The sequence below is a fragment of the Lonchura striata genome, chromosome 3, assembly GCF_050655825.1.
Source record: "Lonchura striata isolate lonStrDom1 chromosome 3, ASM5065582v1, whole genome shotgun sequence".
In the NCBI taxonomy this organism is placed as follows: domain Eukaryota; kingdom Metazoa; phylum Chordata; class Aves; order Passeriformes; family Estrildidae; genus Lonchura; species Lonchura striata.
This window is the reverse complement of record NC_140705.1, coordinates 113,460,857-113,479,298: the sequence shown is the minus strand read 5'-3', so window position 1 is coordinate 113,479,298 and position 18,442 is coordinate 113,460,857. Positions and strand designations below refer to the sequence as shown.

Here is an 18,442-nt window from a genome sequence, read left to right as displayed (position 1 = left end):
TTTTTTGTTTTGTTTTGTTTTTTGATTGCTTGCTTTGCTTTTATGAGTCCAGTTTTTCAGCTTAGATACGTTTTTGCTCTGTCTAGACAAGTGGATGTAGCAACAAAGATAAAAAGACTTCCTAAAAAAAAAGCCAAACCAACCCCAAACCCAGAACTGTATTTACAAATTCAGGTTAATTTCTTTTCTCCCCCTCAGACAAGCATGTTCTCTTTGGATAGAAAGTAAGTCTGGTTTGTTCCGTTGGCAGACATGTACTCAGTGTCCTCAGCTCACCTCTCCCTCTCTCAAGAACCAACAATTTAGGACCAGCAGTTCCTGACAGCATGTTAAGAAGGAATAGCAGGACGAGAGTAGGTAGTCTGGCTGTAGTGGTGATATGTTGTTGAGGGGAGGGAGGTGAAGGAAAATTGCCAAAAAAAAAAAGAGTAGGCACACCTGGGAGAGCTGGGAAGATGCCTGTAGTGGTGGCTGCCCCAGTGCATCCTAGTGTGGCTGCTGTACCTGGTGTTACATCCCTGTGTCACCTGGCTGCATGGAGTTGAGGAACAGGCCAGGGGTGTTCCAGTGAGCTTCAGGCTGTGGGTAAGATCTGCATTTCAGAGCAGACAGCTGTTTCTTGGTCTGGTCTGTAAATGCAGGTGTGGAGTTGATCCTCAAAAGGGTTATGATGGTGATGGGATTGAGTCCCTAATTCCAAAGTAGGACTCATAATGATGAGACTTGGGTAGAGCATGGTGGGTTGCAGAGGAATTTTCTTCTAGGAGATGGGGGGACAGGAACTTTCCCCCAATGCATGTATGGGGGGCTGTGAATACATCTTCCTTGGAAACCCAGGGAAGGGCTGTTGCAGCCACACTGTTGGGCTGTCAAGTTGTTACACCAGTAACAGTGAAATCCAGTCCAGAAAAGTTGTGTTTGGACATAGCCATCACTAAAATGTTCAGTCTTAGCACAAATCCCTGAGAGACTGAGGGATGGAGAGAGTATGTGATTTTCAGGAAATAAGATCTCTCTCTCTCTCTCTCTTCTGTATAATATTATTCTTTCAACTGTTCTTGAAAATGTGGGTGTTTTGTTTGAGCACTGAACTTGGTCCCTGCTGTGATGAAACTTAGTAGAGTAAATTCATCTTGAGATAACAAAGCCTTGATTCTATACGGCCTGGAGGGTCAAAATGATTGCTTTTTGTGTGGGTGTGTCTTGCAGCATCCTCTTCTTTGCTTCTTTTATCTCGTTTAGCCATGAAAATTTCTATTAAATGCAAGAAAACTTTTCAGTTGTGGCACAAGACTGACTTTGTCCTTCAAGGCTTCCCTGCTGTGTGTTTTCAGAGGAGAGGTAAAAATGAGTTGCAAATGGGTAAACTGAGTCCCCCATCAGCACTGAAAACCCATGTGAAACATGACCCGTGGAAGAAACAGCAAAGAGGATATCACAGCTGTGTGTCACTATTTGGTTCTGCAAGTCACTTCTGCCTTTGGGAAGTCTTCTAGTTAATGATTCAAGATGTTGCTCTTCATTGTTGCCATGATGTCTGGAGGCAAACTTAGTTCTTGGTTTTCCTTTTCCAAGTCTAAAGCTTCCCCACAAATGTGCATCCAGGCATGGACAAACAACCTCTGGAAAAAAGATTTATCTTGGGTTTTGGTATCAAATGAATGATGACTCACTGGTGAACCCAAAGGCTGTCTCTGTTTTGTTTTGTCCATTGACTGTAATCTTCAGGTCTGATTTGTCTGGCTGGAGGTGCTGGAGCACCCTCCTGGTTTCCCTTCTGGCAAGTGCTAGAGGCAAGCAAACCTTGAGCATGTCTAGTCAGGGCTTAGGCACACTCTCCTCTGCCCCAGGACGTGGGGTGGGGACAGCAGAGCTGTCATGAAGTGCTTTTGTGCCACAAAGCAGGGATGCTGATGAGATGCTCATCTCATCTCAGGTGTGTCATGTGGACAGCTCCTTGGAGCTTCATAAAGAGGAGCATGGCCAAAGGCAGTGATCATGGAAGTCTGTCAGCAGAAGATGAGGGGAGTGGAGGGAAAATTTTGAATTTCTGGGGTTTTCCCTTATTTATTTGGTGGAGAAGATACATCAACAGAGAATAAAGAGAGCTTGTGAGCTTGATTGTGAAGTGGTTGGCAGCTGGAAGAAGAGGCTGGCTGGGATGTGGTGGGCTCTGGGGCTCAGCCCCCACTTGAGAAGGTGACACTGTAGAGAGCCAGCTTGGCTGTGCTTGTGCCCTGCATGTAACCAGGGAGAGGGAGTCCAAGGATGGGACTCCAACCACCTGCTCACACAGCCTACCTGCAGCTTGTTGGAAAGCAGTTGAAACAGCAGGATCAAGTGTTTTGCAAGAATCTATTGATCTGTTAACACTTGTGATGGGCAATTGTCATGACTGAATGTTTCAATAAGGTCAGAGTTTTGTTCTAGCTCTGATTTGTATTTGCTGATTCAACAAAATTGAACAGTTTCACAGGAACCTATTGATCCTGTCAAAATTTCCATCAGGGTGATTGTAGCATTTCTTTTTTTGGTGAGGTCAATGTTTTGCTGTCATTTTATACAAGGGACTTAAGTAGAGAATCTCAGTCATCAAAAAAGGAACATTTCAACAGAGTATTTTACAATTTTTTTTTTTAGTGGAAAAAAGGATCTGAGACAGACTTTCTCTGCCCAATTTTGGGATGAAAACATGTTTTGCAACTGTGAAATTGTCTTTGGGGAAACAAATTCTGTTTTTAATCCAAACCTAGTTGTAACAGTCTGGGAAGGGAAGGAGGTAATCCCTTTTTTTAACAGGAAGAGTGCACAGAGGTCCACATGTCTGCCCCAAGCAGTAAGGTCAGGGTTTCCCAGTTTACCAGGTAAGTCTGCAAAAACAGTTTAAATTTTATTGCCTCTCAGTGCCCTTTCTGTCTCCCTGCCAGATGTTACAAGCTGAGCTGCCAAAGGGAGCACCCACAGCAAGCTCATGCTTTTGCCCCAAGTCTCTTCAGAGCTGTAGGGAAGGCAGACATGAGCACAGGGAGAAGCATCAGCTGTGTTTTGCAGGCTGGGCTGCAGAGCAGGTGGCCAGAGTGGGCCACTCAGGCAGTGAACCTCTCCTGGCACCAGTTGCTCCAGTAGCACTTGTTCTTGCAGCCTTGGTCTTGCCAGTAAGTCACCCAAAACCAGCAGCCATGAAGGACATCTCTGAAATCCCAATGTGGAAAGACAGTAAAGTGTGACTGTTAGAAAAGGAGGGGGAGATGCCACCTTGGAGTTCATAAATATAATAAAAATGTCCAGGCAATGGCTGCAGTTACACCAGGAGACAGGCTGACCTCTGGGTTTGAAGCTGATGGTTAGTTCTTAAAGTTTGATTTGTGTCACTTTCTGAGTCTGGAATGAGTTCTGTAGGAATAGCTCACTGTTTTCATTCATGTGCTTGCACTCTCTGGCAGGGTTTTTTTAGTAATCCCCTGAACATTTCTGCTCCTTTCATTTGTTGCCTTTTACAACTGACTCCCCCCAGTTACGTTTTATTTTGCAAGCATCAAAAATACAGACTGGGCCATTAAGACAAAAAAGTGCCAAATATCTGCTATAAGTAAACACATTTTCAAGTTTCTCTGTGTTAAAAAGAAATGCACACACTCACAAATATGAGTATGTACAGGGCATGTGTTGTGCATCCACATATCAAAAAGCAGATGAGGAAAATTGCTGTGTGATATTGAATGAAAATCTTGGGACAGAAAAAAACAGAGGCACTGGAGGAATTTGAACTGGGCTCTGGCATTTTGCCACAGATGGCAATAAAATTGCTGTGAGTGAACTTGTATCATTGAAAGAACCCTTGAAAACTGAAGGTAACCAACACAGAATATTATATTTTTTTGTAGTCTTCCTCAAAAAAGTATGTTTTTCAACAGCAAGGTTTTTGGCCTCAGAAGTGGAACCTTTTTGTAAGAAGCAATGTGAGAGGAATGCATAGTATTTTAGGGTTTCATTCCATTTGCCTGGATTTCCCTTCACGCTTTTGCTGCCAGAACAAAGTTGTTTGCAGAGCTCTAGCAAACGAATCATTTAGAAACAGTTGTTAATAATAATCCCCTACACATACAGTGGAGGAGTTCCTGTGTAATCCTCATCCCACTGGTGGAAAGATACATGCCTGTAAAGAAGAGAGCAATTTGACCATAGTATAAAAATGGAGAAGGAGGAGAGTTACAGCCTCTTTTCTCCCTTTGCCAGATTCAGGTTCCCTTAGTTGTCTGGGATTCCCAAGATAAACTAAGATTTCCATTACAGCAGAAATATGGTGGGATCTTCCACCCAGGTTTGACTGATAGGAGCAGCTTTTCACGGGAATCAAGGTGCATTTATCCAGCTGTGCATAGGGAGATGGTGTGATGAGCACAGTATTCAAGCAGGAAATACACACTTAACACCTGCCCTTGGTGCTGCTACTTTCTTGTTCCTCTTTGAAGAGGCTCTGAGATGGGTGGGTTTCTCACCCTGTGTGTAGTGCAGTTACATGGAGGTTCCCTGGCTCAGCCCAGCTGTTGCTTCAGCCCCAGGACACAGCTGTCCCCCTTGGCAGCTGTCAGATGGATTTCTGATAAAGCTTTTTTTGGGGCTGTCTGCACAACTCGCAGCAGGCAGAGAGAGGCTTTGCTTGCCTTGTGCTTGGTGAGTAAAGCCTCTCTGTGCCACCTGCTTCACTTTTATGGCACAAAGGAGTTGGGGTCTGTGAGTGTGTGGGGCGATGTGCCGGCAGCAGGGGAGCACGTGGGGTACAGCAGCACACCTGTCCCTGCCATGGTGTGTTATTGGCCTGTTTGTGCCACGTGCAGCGAGTTTTGTCTCCCTGCATTTGGGGCCAAGGCTGTCTGGTCCCACACTGCTGAGCTGGGCTTCTTATCACCCAGAGCCAGGGTTTGGCCAATGCTGTGTTCTTGTGATAATCCACATCTACTTCAGAGAGACGACCATGTTCTCTGACGTAGGGCATGGGGGGCATCAGAAACAGTCAACAATCCAGCATACAACCAGGGTGATTTCCCTCAACTCCACGTTCACGTTTGCTACAGGCTTTCAAAGCACAGAAACCTTCTAAACCTTTGCTCCTCACAGAGAAAACAAGTGGCAGACACCCAAATTTCATTTGCATGCCCAATTACCCAGCTCAACAGCTTTCCTGTTTGTTGGTTCACCCTCACGGGAGGGATGTCTCCACTTCCCAATGCAGCTCCTCTGTTCACAGGCACAGAGCTGTGTCTGTTTCTGTGATGGGTGAGCTTCACCCTAGTAGGTGTGAGGAGCAAACCCTGGAGAAACAAGTCCATGATGGGCCCAGGCGGGTCACCAGCCAGTTTTTCTCTCTCCCCAAAGCATGCAGCATCTTGCCCCGTTTTTCAGGCACTGTGGTGCTGTTCTTACACAAATCCATCCAAAGGTAAGAACTTGTGATCTGACCCACCTGTAATTAAAATTGAATTTAGTTCACATGCTGACTGATCTTAGGTGAGCAATAAGTGTAGTCTGTGCAGACCTTGTGCCTCTAAGATAAGCCCTTTGTTTGAAGATTGCTTTTTATGACCCAGCACATTTTATTCTTAAGCTTTGGGATTTGAAACAGAGGAACAAAACATTATTTTATGTGGTTTGGTATTTTGCAGTCAGGTGTACTTAGAAGTTGGATTGAACAGAACATATAACTCCTTATGAGCTGCTTAAGATCAAAATTTTTTACTTGGCGAATTGTCAAGTCCTGTGACGGGTGCTGGAGGAATAAAGTGTCTGCTCTAGGTTATTTTTTAGCACTATTCACACTTGAAGTAAGAACCTGCCCCTTGCCTTGCTGTAACAGGGTTGCTGGCATCACTTAACTATGTGCTTTAAGTATATGCTTGGAGATAAGTTAATGTTCAGTTACTGAAGCCCATGCCTGGCATAATGTGCAAATTATGGAGGGTTTGGTTTCCTGGCCACATTTAAACATTGGCGAACCATGTTGTTTAGGCTTTAGTATTGCTTCCTTTGGTTTTGTTTTCGTCAGGATGGAAAAGCTGATTTAAAGGAAAAAAAATAATTGATTTCTGGTTGGTTTTCAGTCTTTTTTAATCTCTTAGCTTCTTCAAAGTCCAGTCAGTTCTTTTTTTAAGAAAAGTAATCATCCTGCTATGAAAAGCTGAAAAGAAATAGCCTTCTTTTCCCAACAGCATGAGCCCATTTGTATATGTGATATTTTACTCCTGATAAAAGCAAGTTTGCTTTTACTTTACTCAAGGTTTTCATCTACCAGAGAGTTCCAGCTGTGCAAGAACTGATGCACCATTAGCTGTTCCATTGATCTTATTTGACCAATTCTTGAGTGTCTTTGCTGAGTGAGAGCTCGCTCTCCTGCTTTCACACAGACAGTTGTATTGACAGCTTTTGAGGAGAAAAAGTTGCTGTTTCTTTCATGCTTGGTGGAATGTAGACTCCAGAAGACAAATTATTCTTGCAGCAATCCTCTTAATACACTTGTAGGGCATCAGGGGGAGAGGGAGGCTGAGGTATTTTCCAGCAGACAGGTGTTTGATGAAGTTCCATGTCCTTTACAGCTGCTGTCAAGGCTGTGGGAAAACTCCCTGTGTGGCAGAACAGAGCCATGCAACCAAAGAGGCCAAAGTCCTTATTTGGGCCACATTTTAATCTCCCTCTTGCTTTCAAAGATTTGACTCTGCTGCTCCTTTTCTTGCTCTGGTTTGGATTTGCACGTTCCATGCCATTCATGGAATGACCACAGCCTGGTTTAAGGTTTGCCTGGGTAACTGTGGCAGAAAGAGTGGATGGTCAGAAAGAGTGTACAGCACTTTGCATGCTGTCCTCTCTGCACTAACCTGATGCTAGATTGGCATTTCTGTGTGAAGGCACTGCTGGATTCAGATGTTCTGTAGGAGCTGCCTGTACTTTCTATCTGTGTTGTCCAAGCCCTTGCAGAGAAGTCTGCCCTGTGATGCTATTCTGCTCTGCCTTGGTGATCAGGGAAGCTGGCCTTGCTGTGCTGAAGGGTTAAGCCACTCTTGTAAGTGGATTTTGCTGATAGGATTGTCCTTTATGTTGATGCTGTGAGTGAAGTGTAATCACATGAGCAATGTTAAAAACCTGCCTGACAGTGGAGGCCATAAGCTGGTGCTGCAGCTGGTGTGGCTGAACCATTTTCCGTAGCCACTGGGCAGTGGGTGTGTATAACCAGCATTGTGGGTGATTGCCTCTGGTGGCCCTGCCCAAAGGTGAGGTGTGGCAGCAAGCATTGTCATCTCTTTGATGTGAGCCCAGGAAGATGGCATCCACACCTCTGGACACACAGCAAGCTCCATGCTGCCCGAGAATCTTCCATGCTGCACACTTCACCCGTGCCAATGTGCTTGCCTTTGAAAAAGGCATTCTGTTTCTGAGAGTGAGATACACTGGTGCATTATTTTAACAAGTTCTCCATGACATATTTAATTTTCTTGTTTGTCTCTTACAGAAACCTGTTTCCTGCAAATCTTGTTGCTGCAGCTTTTGAAACGGTAAGATCTGTGTGGACTTTGGAGATGAGCTACAGTGCAGAGGCTCTTTTATTGGAAGATGACTAGAAAAAGTCATGACTAGAAGGGTGGTGTTAATTTACTTACAGAAGGTAGAGTTTTTAAAAGCACATGATATAGTCAGACATACAACTTCCATGGCACATTATTTGAAAAATATTCCTCAAACAAAAGCATATTCAAAGGCCATCTTTTCTACCTTCACCAAAAACATTATTTAAACTTTGGGTGCCATGTTGGGCAGCAGTGGCAATCCTGTGCCAGGCTGCTTACCATTTTGCAGGAGAATCCTAGCTTAGAATCCTTTGGCTATGTAGTTCAGAGCTGGGCTCAAAACAGACAAGGCTGAAGACCTTTAGGCTCCCATGTGTAAGCATTACCTGTTGCCTGATGGTTTTATTCAGTATTTTTCATTGTTTCCCATGCTGGATTCATTACTCAGCCTGGTTTCTCTTCCAACAGAGTCTGTGTGGTGGGATGATAACTGGCACCAGAACATAGTGTGGTTTAAACTGATGGATAGGAGCTGTAGGGCTCCAAAAAGATTTTAATTTAGTTCTTAATGATAATTTTTTGTGTCAGGATAGAGAGTGTTGAGAACATTGTCATAGGGAAGAGTGATTCTTTATGATACAGGAACAAAATAATAGCTTTTGCCTTCATGGTGGGTTTGCTTTTGTATCAAAACCAAGGGCAAACTCTTAAAATCAAGTTCCATTTTGCATGAATATATAATACAGTACAAGTCAATATTCCACGAGCAAAACCAGAAGCAGTACAAAAATAACACTAAAAGGATATTTTGTGATGCCTCTAGTGTCAGGGTTGTGTGTGTACAAGGATGAAATAAAGCAGTCCTCTTTTCCTCTGTGCTGCTGTTGTCACAGGGAATTGACAAGGACGGAAGCTTTTCCTTCCCTCCTTTTATATTTAAAGAAAACAAGCCCAAATAAGTGCCCTGCTTTTGTGAGGTGTCTAGTTTGTTTATCAAAGTAAATTGTTGCCCTAGATTTTAGATATTTTGCTGACAATTTTAATGCCTGCCTCACCATTTTTGTTTGGTTGTGGTTTTTTTTCTTACCTGCAGTATGCAACAGATTATCAGATGCTGCCCAGGAACACAACCTTGGGAAATATCACATTGGAAAAGGTAAAGTAATTTCTTAGATTTTAAACAAATTGTTGTCAGTAATATTTGACTACTTCACAGCCTTTAATCCTTTCCAGCAGTCTTGAGAAAGAAACAAGTACTTTTATTTGCCTGGAACTGAGACACACACACAAGCTGAATGAGTACCTACAGCCACAACAGAAAGCTGTGGTTAAGAGGAAATTTGAGCTCAACTGATGACACTTCATTTTTTTAGGCCATGCTTTCTTAGACCTGGTCTCACTTGATCTAAATTTTAGTCAGTCTACCTAATGTTTCCAAATAACTTTCTGTAGACTTGGAACTAAATAGCAATCAAGCTGGCTGAGTATGTCCCTTAAACCTTACTCCTCTTCATTAAGAGTTTATTAAGGATAAAATGAGTTTTTTTCCCTCTACCCAAGGCTCTTAAAAAAAAAAAATAAAGATTTGTTGGGTTGAGAATTTTTTCTCATTGCTGAAATTTTGTTGGAAGCAGTAAAAAGTGGTATGAAGGAGTAGAAATTACAGACAGAACATTGCAAATAGGCTACTTTTGCAATGGTGTCATAAAGGGAACTGGTGTGTAGGTGTAGATAGAGTAGAGAGTGGTATCTTCCACATGTAGCTGGTAGGACTTCCAGAGATGCTCTGTATCCCACTAAGTATAATTTCTCCTGCAGACAGGGCTATCAAACATGTTTATTATTGGTCAGAGCCAACATGTTGCAGGCCCAGCAATAATTACTGTTGTTTTACAAGCAGCATGCTGTGAAACAGACCCAGGGTCCCAGCCTGCAAGGTGTCACCTTGCTCCAAATAAAATGTCTCATGTGCTGCCATGGGATTTTTGGGAGACTGGTCTGAGAAGTTACTTTCAAGGTGATTTTCTCTTCCTCAGACTCATTCTGGCTGCTCTGTCTGAGCTCAGTATCAGATGTTGGGTTACTGCATTTTTAATATGATTTGAATTCCCCTAGGGCAGCAGACTTGTAATGTTTGCATTTGTCATGGAAGGGCTCGGCTGGGGTTTGCCCACCAGTTTGTAAAACCATCAAGGAAAAAGCAGTTTATGCTCACCCAGAGGGACTCTGGAGCCTATCCCTGAGCACAGGAAGCGTTGGCTTCATTACCTTCTCCTCCCCTTGCATGGTGTGTGAGGAGGTGATGCAGAACAGCGTTTTGTGAACATTCTGTGTTGTTGCAGAGTGCTGAGTTATTTGACATTTAAGCAAGGGTAAGTGAAAAGGGAGTAAGTCTTTTATTTATCTGCACTGTCAGGTTTGATATGGGCTCCGTAGCAACCAAGCATGGATTAAGGCTAACCATATCCCTTGAACAGAGTGCTGGCTGTCAAGTACTTTTTTAATGCTTGTTCAACACCATCACTTTTCCTTAAGAGATAAGAATGCATCTTTTGGCCCTTTAAAATGCAACATTATTTTTTTCATTTTTCCCCTCTCTTTTTCCTTCTTATCAGTCTCCTGTTTGATGTAACATCAGAAAAAATATTCTGAATATGCCACTGGTGTCTGTTTTTGCCAACAGGTGTGATGATGTAAAAGTTATTTCTGCTATTACTTTTCCAAAACCTTTTTTTAAGTTGTTGGAGCAAAACCAGACTGACCTTCTTTAATTCCAGAAGACGCCCTACTGTCTCTAGGGAAGAACAGACCAAATAAAAAGAGAGAATCATCTAAGTTTTTGTTAGGTAACTTTTAGTACTGGTCTGACCATAGTATTTATGGATAGATGAGGATTAAGTGTGGAAAGAAGAGTATGATTTTTGGATGTCATAGTGACAGAAGTTTGTTTCCAGAGGAATAAGATCATATTCCTATCTACTTTTTTCTTTCATCAGCAGAATATTTGAAGAGGGGAAATATTTTCCCTCAACTTTCTATATGAATAGTGTAGATCAAAAATTTCCATTGATTATATTTCCCCCCCCACTGGTTACTAGGCTCTGTCTTCTCTCACTGAGGAGGTGAATAGTGGGACACGTACTTGTTTGCTCAGCCATGTCCTTTTTTGTTGTTTCACATGCTCACCTCATGTTTACCCAGCTTTTATGGCTACATCCTCTCTGTCTCTTTGGCAGCAAGACTTCCTGGGGCACAGACTATCTCACTTTACCATCTGCAGCACAGGGAGCCTGGAGGGGCTCAGTTCCTCTTTGGACAGGAGTAAAAATACACAAACCAGTGGTTGCTCTTCTTCCTCACATCACATGGCTGCATTTTCTTTTCAGCCACCTACTACTGGGACTGTTCAATGTCAGCAGTTGTTTCCTTGATAAGCATTTTGTTTCAAGAGCTAAAAAACAATGGGATCTTCAGAGAGATTCAAGGACCAGACGAGCTCCATGAATCCTCCTAAGAGAATGCATAATTTCAGGCAAACAATAACGTGTCCCATAGTTTGTCCAGGAACAAAGTTCTCATTAAAGCTGTTTTTGTTTGGTGTCCACAATGCTGCTTGGTTTGGCTGCCCCTTTGGGGTGATGCACTCTTGTGTGAGAGTACAAAAAGGCTGTTCAGCATCTGCCAGTTTTAGAGGCTGGGATTGTGAGGATCTTCCGCTGAAAATTTTCTGCTGGGCTCGTTCCGAGTGGTGTCGCAAGGAGGTGGAATTCCCTGGATGCTGCAGATCGTCCCCTGGATTTGCAGGGAGGAATTTCTTGCAATAAGTTAATTGCTCTAGGCAAGTGGTGCATCTTCTGCCTACATCTGCAGTGTTGGGAGGTGGTGGTGAGTGTTGTGTGTTGTAAAAAAATCAGTGAGAGAGAAACAAGGGGAGAGCAAGGCCTGGCAGTGAATAGAGGGAGAGCGCTCACAAGCTTTTGGCAGTGGCACACACATCTTGTGGTCACCAAGAGGTCAGGAGGTCACCAGATCATAAATTCTAGGATTGAAGAGCTGGTGAGTGTGAGCACTTGGAGAACAGCAGCAGCAGTTACCACAGTGCTGGGAGCAAGGTGGACAGAGACCTCTCCAAGGGTGAAAGAAGACCATGTACTCTCATTCTGGAGAGTACAGTTTCTCTCCCAGAAACATCCAGGTCAGAATGCTGGGCTTTTAAAGTGTTGAAACACAATTTCTGTTCCATAGCAAAGTTTTATACATTTTTTTTCAGGATGGAAACCAAAACAAAAGAGTATTCACTGGTTTTGGGACTTTTTCTTTTTAAGGAATGGTTTGGGCCTATTATGATAAAATTCTGTTCCAGCTGAACTTCTCATATTACCCCTGTATCAAATGAACCCAGTATAAAATGATACATATTGCAAAATAACATCCTGTGTACACAGATGATTTGTTTAATTAATAGGAGGGGGTCATTTGTTTTGTCTTAACTTTCTAACCACAGAAGAGTTTAGAGCTTTCAGTCAGAAAAAACAGAATATAGCCAAAACTATCCAGACAGAAAAGTGTTAGTGTGTGTGACAGCATGTTTCCTCAGACATCTCTGCAGATACACTTTACCTCATGCTTAATATCTGTCCACGTTTTCAGTTCTTTCAATCAGGAATCAAATAATATCAGAGCAGCTGAGCCCTGAACAACCAAGCACCATAAAAATTGCAGATTCCATATCTAATTTTTTTTACCTAGTGAATAAAAAATGCCAGCACCTTCACTTTTTGTAAACACTTCTCTTAACAGCAGTTTAACCTTCCTGCTTTTGTGTATAATTTACATTTTATCCCTTTCCCTGCAGGACTTTGTTTCCACGTGCCATTGAGAGACAGTCCAGTTCAGCAGTGTACTTCCAGAAAAAACATCAATCTTAAGCTGGCTGGTTTTATCAGATTTAGGAGATCAGTATCCTGAGTTCTTTAGTCAATACTCATTTCAAACTTTCAGCTCAGAATGTATTTTTCTTTCCTTGTGTTGAGCTAGTGTCCACTTAAACTAGCCAAAAAGCCAAAACTTTTACACAAACTTCATCTGTTATAGAAGTTCTTCCAAATAAAACAACAATTTGACATGTTTGTACTGCCAAGTTGGAGAGAAAAAAACCCACTTTGTCAAAACAATTATATTTTTATGTAGCCACAAGAGTACTCATTCAGTTCTATGATACTACATTGCCAAAGAGAGCTCTGGCTGTCTTTGAGAAGCAAACCGTGAAGGACTAACAGAGCAGACCTGTGGGTAGACTAGTTTTTGTCAATAGGTGGATCCTGTTTTTATCCTCTTTTCCCAGGCAGTGACAGATTTCTGAGAAGGGGAACAGGTATCTCTCTTCTGTTCCCTATCTCCCACAGCTGACATGGACAGATGAAGGAGTAAGTTGCCACAGTTTGCTGCCTTTCTCTGCCTTTCTCCCCTCCTTCTGCTTCATAACATTGGTTGTTTTCATATGGTTTTCACCTTGGTATCATCATTGCACTAAAGTCCTGAGTAAACTGGGGAGTTTTCTTGTTCAGGTCACTGAGAACACAACTATTGTGTTGAAGGGCACATGGGGAGGTAGTAGCAGCCCCTTTCCTTCTCAGTAAATCCATGCCAGCTCATAACTAGGGAGGTTTGTACCTGAACTGCATCCAGATCTCCTGGATTCCCTTCAACAAAATAGGCTCTACCTTTCCAAAACAGGTTCTCCTTGTTGATTTCAGATCAATCAGACAACAACAAAATGAGGTGACCCTTTTGTTAAGTTTTGTCCTATTCTCACATGTAACAAGCTACCTCTTTTTTTTTGTTTGTGCAGGTCCCTATCGGTACTGAGATCAGAGGGATGAATATCCTGGGACTGGTGCTGTTTGCTCTGGTTTTAGGAGTGGCACTGAAAAAGCTTGGCCCAGAGGGGGAAGATCTGATTCGCTTCTTTAACTCATTCAATGAGGCAACAATGGTCTTGGTTACCTGGATTATGTGGTGAGTGTGTGACTGCAGGTACATCTGCACTGCAGTGTTATGCTCAGGTCAGCAAACTCACATTTCATCTCTCCGTCCTGCTGTTTCCTGTGAGATCCTCATCACAGCAAAAGTGGATCTTGTGATGTCACACAATGGGGTCTTTTCTCCTTGCCTGTGCCCTGTAATGAGACAGTCACTCATAGCTTAAGGTATCAGGCTCAGGAACTTCAAAGGGTTGCCTATAAATCCTCTCCAGGACTCCCTTTTGATTATTTAGTGGAAAGAAAACTCAGTATTTCCTAAGGCTGATTTTTTTTTTCTCTTACCTATTAATAAACGAATACATTCTTTCACTTAATTCCTTGGAGTCTGGAAAAGTTTATGGGCTGACTGGTGCTCTGATCAAACCCACAAAGCTTTTGATGCCAAAAAAAGTCTGTTAGTTAGGAACTGGAGCACACTAAGCTTTCTCATTAGTCAAGAAACCAGCGTTGGAGGAGGCAGGCACCTCTAGAGAGTGGTTCAGGCCTAAGCTGGTGTAGGAGCATCCTCCTGGCTGAGTTTTCCATCAGGTGGGATGAACCTGGGCCTCAGAGCAGTGTCATGGCTGTCCTTGGTAGCTGGATGGAGTTAAGCTGCTCCTGTGAAAGCAACAGTACCAATACCTGTCATACAGAGTTAAAAATATTCATAAAGATAGCTAGCAAACAAATTAACAGTGGGGCATTTCTCACCCCCTTTCCAAAGCTGGTTAAAAGCTGTAAATGTACCTAATGTATTAAATGTGTATTTAAATGTATTTTTTTCCCTTCATTCTGCATTTTTCATTCCTACTGTTTTCCTCTCCCTAATAAGTAGGGTTTTAACAAAACACCTGATTTTACACAGGCAGATCTGTGTTAGTTGCTATCATAAGGGATTGAAAAATTAGTCTCCAAGTAGCTTAAGCTTTTTGCTCTTGAATGTAATTCCTTGGACACTGAATACTGATAAGAGGCATTTCATGTATTCAGCTTATTACAGTGCTAGCACTTCAAGCCAATCAGTTGGTATGTAATCCTTTATTTTGTGGATTATAGGGACCACTGCTGACCCTTAACAGTGAAGGCCTTACTTGTTTTCTTTCCTTCCTTAAGGCTCTTGTGTAGTCCTGGTATTTTTTCAAAATCTGTCAAGCTGCATGTGCTTCCCAAGGGAATGGTGAAATACTACTGGGAGTAAAGGCAGCTTGAGCTCATATCTGGTCCTGTTCAACAGCCACTCTTTTGTTTTGGCAGCACTTGGGTCTCAACTTTCAGTTCTTTCTTCTCCGGTCTCCCTCTTCAGGGGAGGAATTCAGTGTTCAGAGCTTGTGCAGGACCAGGGCTCAGCTGGATCTGGCTAATCAGGGTCCTCAGAAAGACAGTTCAGAGGCAGAATTGCAGAGGCTAAGTGGGGAATGTTCCACAGGCTCCCCTAGAAACTTGGCCAAGGGATAGAGGATGCTCACGTGGATCTGGGACATAGGGAGATGTTCTCTGCATGGAACAGAGAAGCTGCAGAACCACTGAGGGAGAGGCAGGCCAGGAAGAAGTGAGTGATCTGAGCAGCCTTAAGGCTGCTTGCCCACCTTTCCACACCTTTGCATGCTTAACCAAACCTTCTGAAGTTTGTCCTGACTCCACAAATCAGCTTCTCTGAACATGGGCATTGGAGTCTTTATTCCTGAGATGTACAGGCAAATCTTTTGTAGTCACACATTTTCCTGGGGCAGGATTCTGGGGAGCTGGTGATCTTTTAGTATTTCTTAATCATTGAAGAAAGGGATGAAGCATGGACAGCATCAGCAGAGGTACTCAGACACAAACTGGCCTAAGGAAGGAGCTGGCCCTGGGCCTGCAGTGATCCACACAATTTGTTTAGAGCTGCTGTGCTGTTGGTGCAGGGGCAGTTCAGTCTTTTCAGGGCTACAGGGACCAGAGATGTGGCTGTGGCCTGCAGGTGGCCCTTCCCCTGGAGCAGATCTGTGTGTTCTTGACAAAGAAAACTTCAAACAAATGCTGACGTGGCATGTTTCTAGATAGGAGGCATGGATGTGTATGAGTGCCTGGCTGTTGGCTTGGGGGAGGCTCTGGAACCCTGATCATTTAACTTAGTCCTTTTTAGGCAAATAGCAGAGTTAATTGCTGTCTTTGGCACATGCATCAGCAGCCTTTAGCTGAGCTCTCTGGTATGTGCACAGCTTTCTCTTAACCTCCACAGAGTTGGCACCCAGTGTGTCTGTGATTTTAATGACCTGACTCTGTACTCGTGCTGGGAGTTTCTGCATGTCTAAGACCCACCTCTTTGACCTCTCTCTACTCCAGTGATGTGATGCTGCTCCCTTCCCCACTGGTGTCTTGTCCTGGTAGGTCCTGGCAGCATTTCTGCTTCCCACTCACCTTCCCTTTGGCACTCTCTTTACCTTATCTCTGAGGGCATAAGTGAACAGACCTTTTAAAATTTGACTGCTTAGCATCCACCAAACAAGAGTCTTAGAAAAGCCTTCCAAATCTGCCTGACCTGAGCATGTGGTGAATAAGGAACTACCCTTCAATAGGTGCAGCAGATTGTTTAGGGGAATGTTATCTCCAGGACAGAAAATGCCATGTTTTCCAAGGCCTTTTTGTATTTAATGACAGCCAATATTTCATTTACACAGGTATGTACCTATTGGCATTATGTTCCTTGTTGGGAGCAAGATTGTGGAAATGGAAGATATTATGCTTCTGGTGACCAGTCTGGGAAAATACATCTTTGCCTCTATCCTGGGCCACGTCATCCATGGAGGAATCATTCTGCCACTTATTTATTTTGCAGCCACACGGCAAAATCCATATCGTTTTCTCTTAGGACTTATCACACCACTTGCCACTGCCTTTGCCACTTGCTCCAGGTGGGTTTCTGTGCCACTTCTGGGACTGTAGCCTGGTTATGTTTGTCACCCTGGCTGTGACCCTGGCTGTTTGTCATACTGGCTGGATCCAGTTTTAGTCTAAGGCATGAATGTTGTTCCTGAGAATGCAGAAAGAGTCTTCTGAGCATAGAGAGTCCCACTGCTGTCATCAGCCTGCCACACAGCACATGTTGATTATCAATTGTTGAAAAGAATTCCTCAAAATACTGGGGCTGTTGCATGATGCTGAGTTGGAAATACCTTGGGGAAAAAAAAAACCTTGCCTTTAAATGATCCTGCCAGCTGTCCTTTCAGTTTTAAGTGAAGTGAGGGTCAGTAGTGAGTGACTGTGTCCTCAGAGGTTTACTTTTTAAGTTTAGAAGGACCTGGAATAAATTTAGACTAATCTTGTAGGAGCAAAGCTGACTTGCTTGCTAGTGTAAAGGCATTTAACATTAATTTCAAAGATCTAGCCTGATCAGCTTTTATTTGTCATAACCAAATAATTGAGTGTGTCATTTACACTTTTCTCAAGTACAAACACCTGATCAAATGACATATGATATAAAATCATTTCAGGTCATCCCCAAAAGCATGTTCCATGTCTGTCAATGGAGCTGAAGTACTATTTATAAACTCCCTCCTTCTGCATAGTAAAAGAGGGTTTGTGAATAAAACCATGTAATTTATAATGCAAGAAGTAAGTCCAAGAGTGATATTTAATTTTTAATTATTTTTCTGTTCATTTGAGAAGATATTATTATCATAGGATCATACAGTGGTTTGGGTTGGAAGGAACTTTAAAGATCATCTAGTTCCAACCTCCACTGCTATATTTGCATCTGTTACTATATGTTTGTATTTTGAGACTTGCTCATTCTACAGCCATGTAATGCTGCATACTGTGCTAAGTCATGAGTTCTTGCTTGTGGGAGATGAAAGTCCTTATCAGCTATTTCTGGATGAAAACAGATTATTAAAAACCTCTGCTCAAAACCCAACAAGGAGGGTCCCTCACTGCCATCATGCCAGAGAGGGACTGTAAGATGGCACTGTTGCCTTGCCAGTCCTGTCTGCAGCATGCTAGAAGCATGAAGGCCATGACAGTGCTGGGGCATTCAGGGCACCCTGGTGCTCTGTGTTCCATTTCTCCCTGTTCTGTCTCCAGCTCAGCCACACTCCCGTCCATGATCAAGTGCATCGAGGAGAACAACGGAGTCAACAAGAGGATCAGCAGGTTCATCCTTCCCATTGGGGCCACTGTAAACATGGATGGAGCTGCTATTTTCCAGTGCATGGCAGCTGTGTTTATTGCTCAGCTGAATAATGTCGACCTCAACCCTGGGCAGATCTTCACAATTCTGTAAGTTCCTTGCAACCACATTCTTCTGGCCCCCAAACACATTCAAGCTGTGGTCTCTCCGTTAATAGCTAACAGTTAGCATTCCACATCTCTGACCTAAAGCTTACAAACTGCTATGTAACATAATTATAGGGTGATTAAAGAATGGAGTCTTTAAACCTTTACAAGATTTGCCAGAGTCTCGATTTAATAAAAGGTGGAACCTGGGAAGGGTAATTGAATTCTGAAACAGTCTTTGAGCTGTTTAAAGCTCTTTCTCACATGAAATTCCTCTCCTTCTTTAAGCATCTCACTGCTCTATCCTCCAGTCACCATTAGGCTGCATAATTGAGGCATTCTGCATTGCCCAGAAAGCAACCCCTTATTGCCCCTCTGGATGTCTTGGAAAATTCTCCTGCCAGCATCTTGATTCCTTATGCATCTGTTCTGTACTAAAGACTCTGTTCCTGCTTATCTCTGTCCTTCCTACCATCATATTGCTGGCTTTCCTGGTCAGATCTCTTGTTCCCCTCCTAACTGATTTGCTCCATTATCCCCTCCACCACCCCAGTCCTACTTCCTTCTCAAAGACTCTCTCCCCTCTATGCCTGGAATATCCTCTGATGTCCC

General features: G+C 43.1%; 1 protein-coding gene across 1 annotated transcript in view; it reads left to right on the top strand.

The window, feature by feature from the left end:
- The window catches only part of SLC1A4 (solute carrier family 1 member 4), a 32,792-nt gene that overhangs the window by 1,660 nt on the left and 12,690 nt on the right, over positions 1-18,442 (top strand). Inside the window, exons 2-6 of the mRNA XM_021555867.4 lie at positions 7,502-7,544; positions 8,650-8,712; positions 13,408-13,574; positions 16,237-16,470; positions 17,639-17,833. Coding sequence (XP_021411542.3) covers positions 7,502-7,544; positions 8,650-8,712; positions 13,408-13,574; positions 16,237-16,470; positions 17,639-17,833 — 702 coding nt within the window. The remainder of the gene's footprint in view (positions 1-7,501; positions 7,545-8,649; positions 8,713-13,407; positions 13,575-16,236; positions 16,471-17,638; positions 17,834-18,442) is intronic.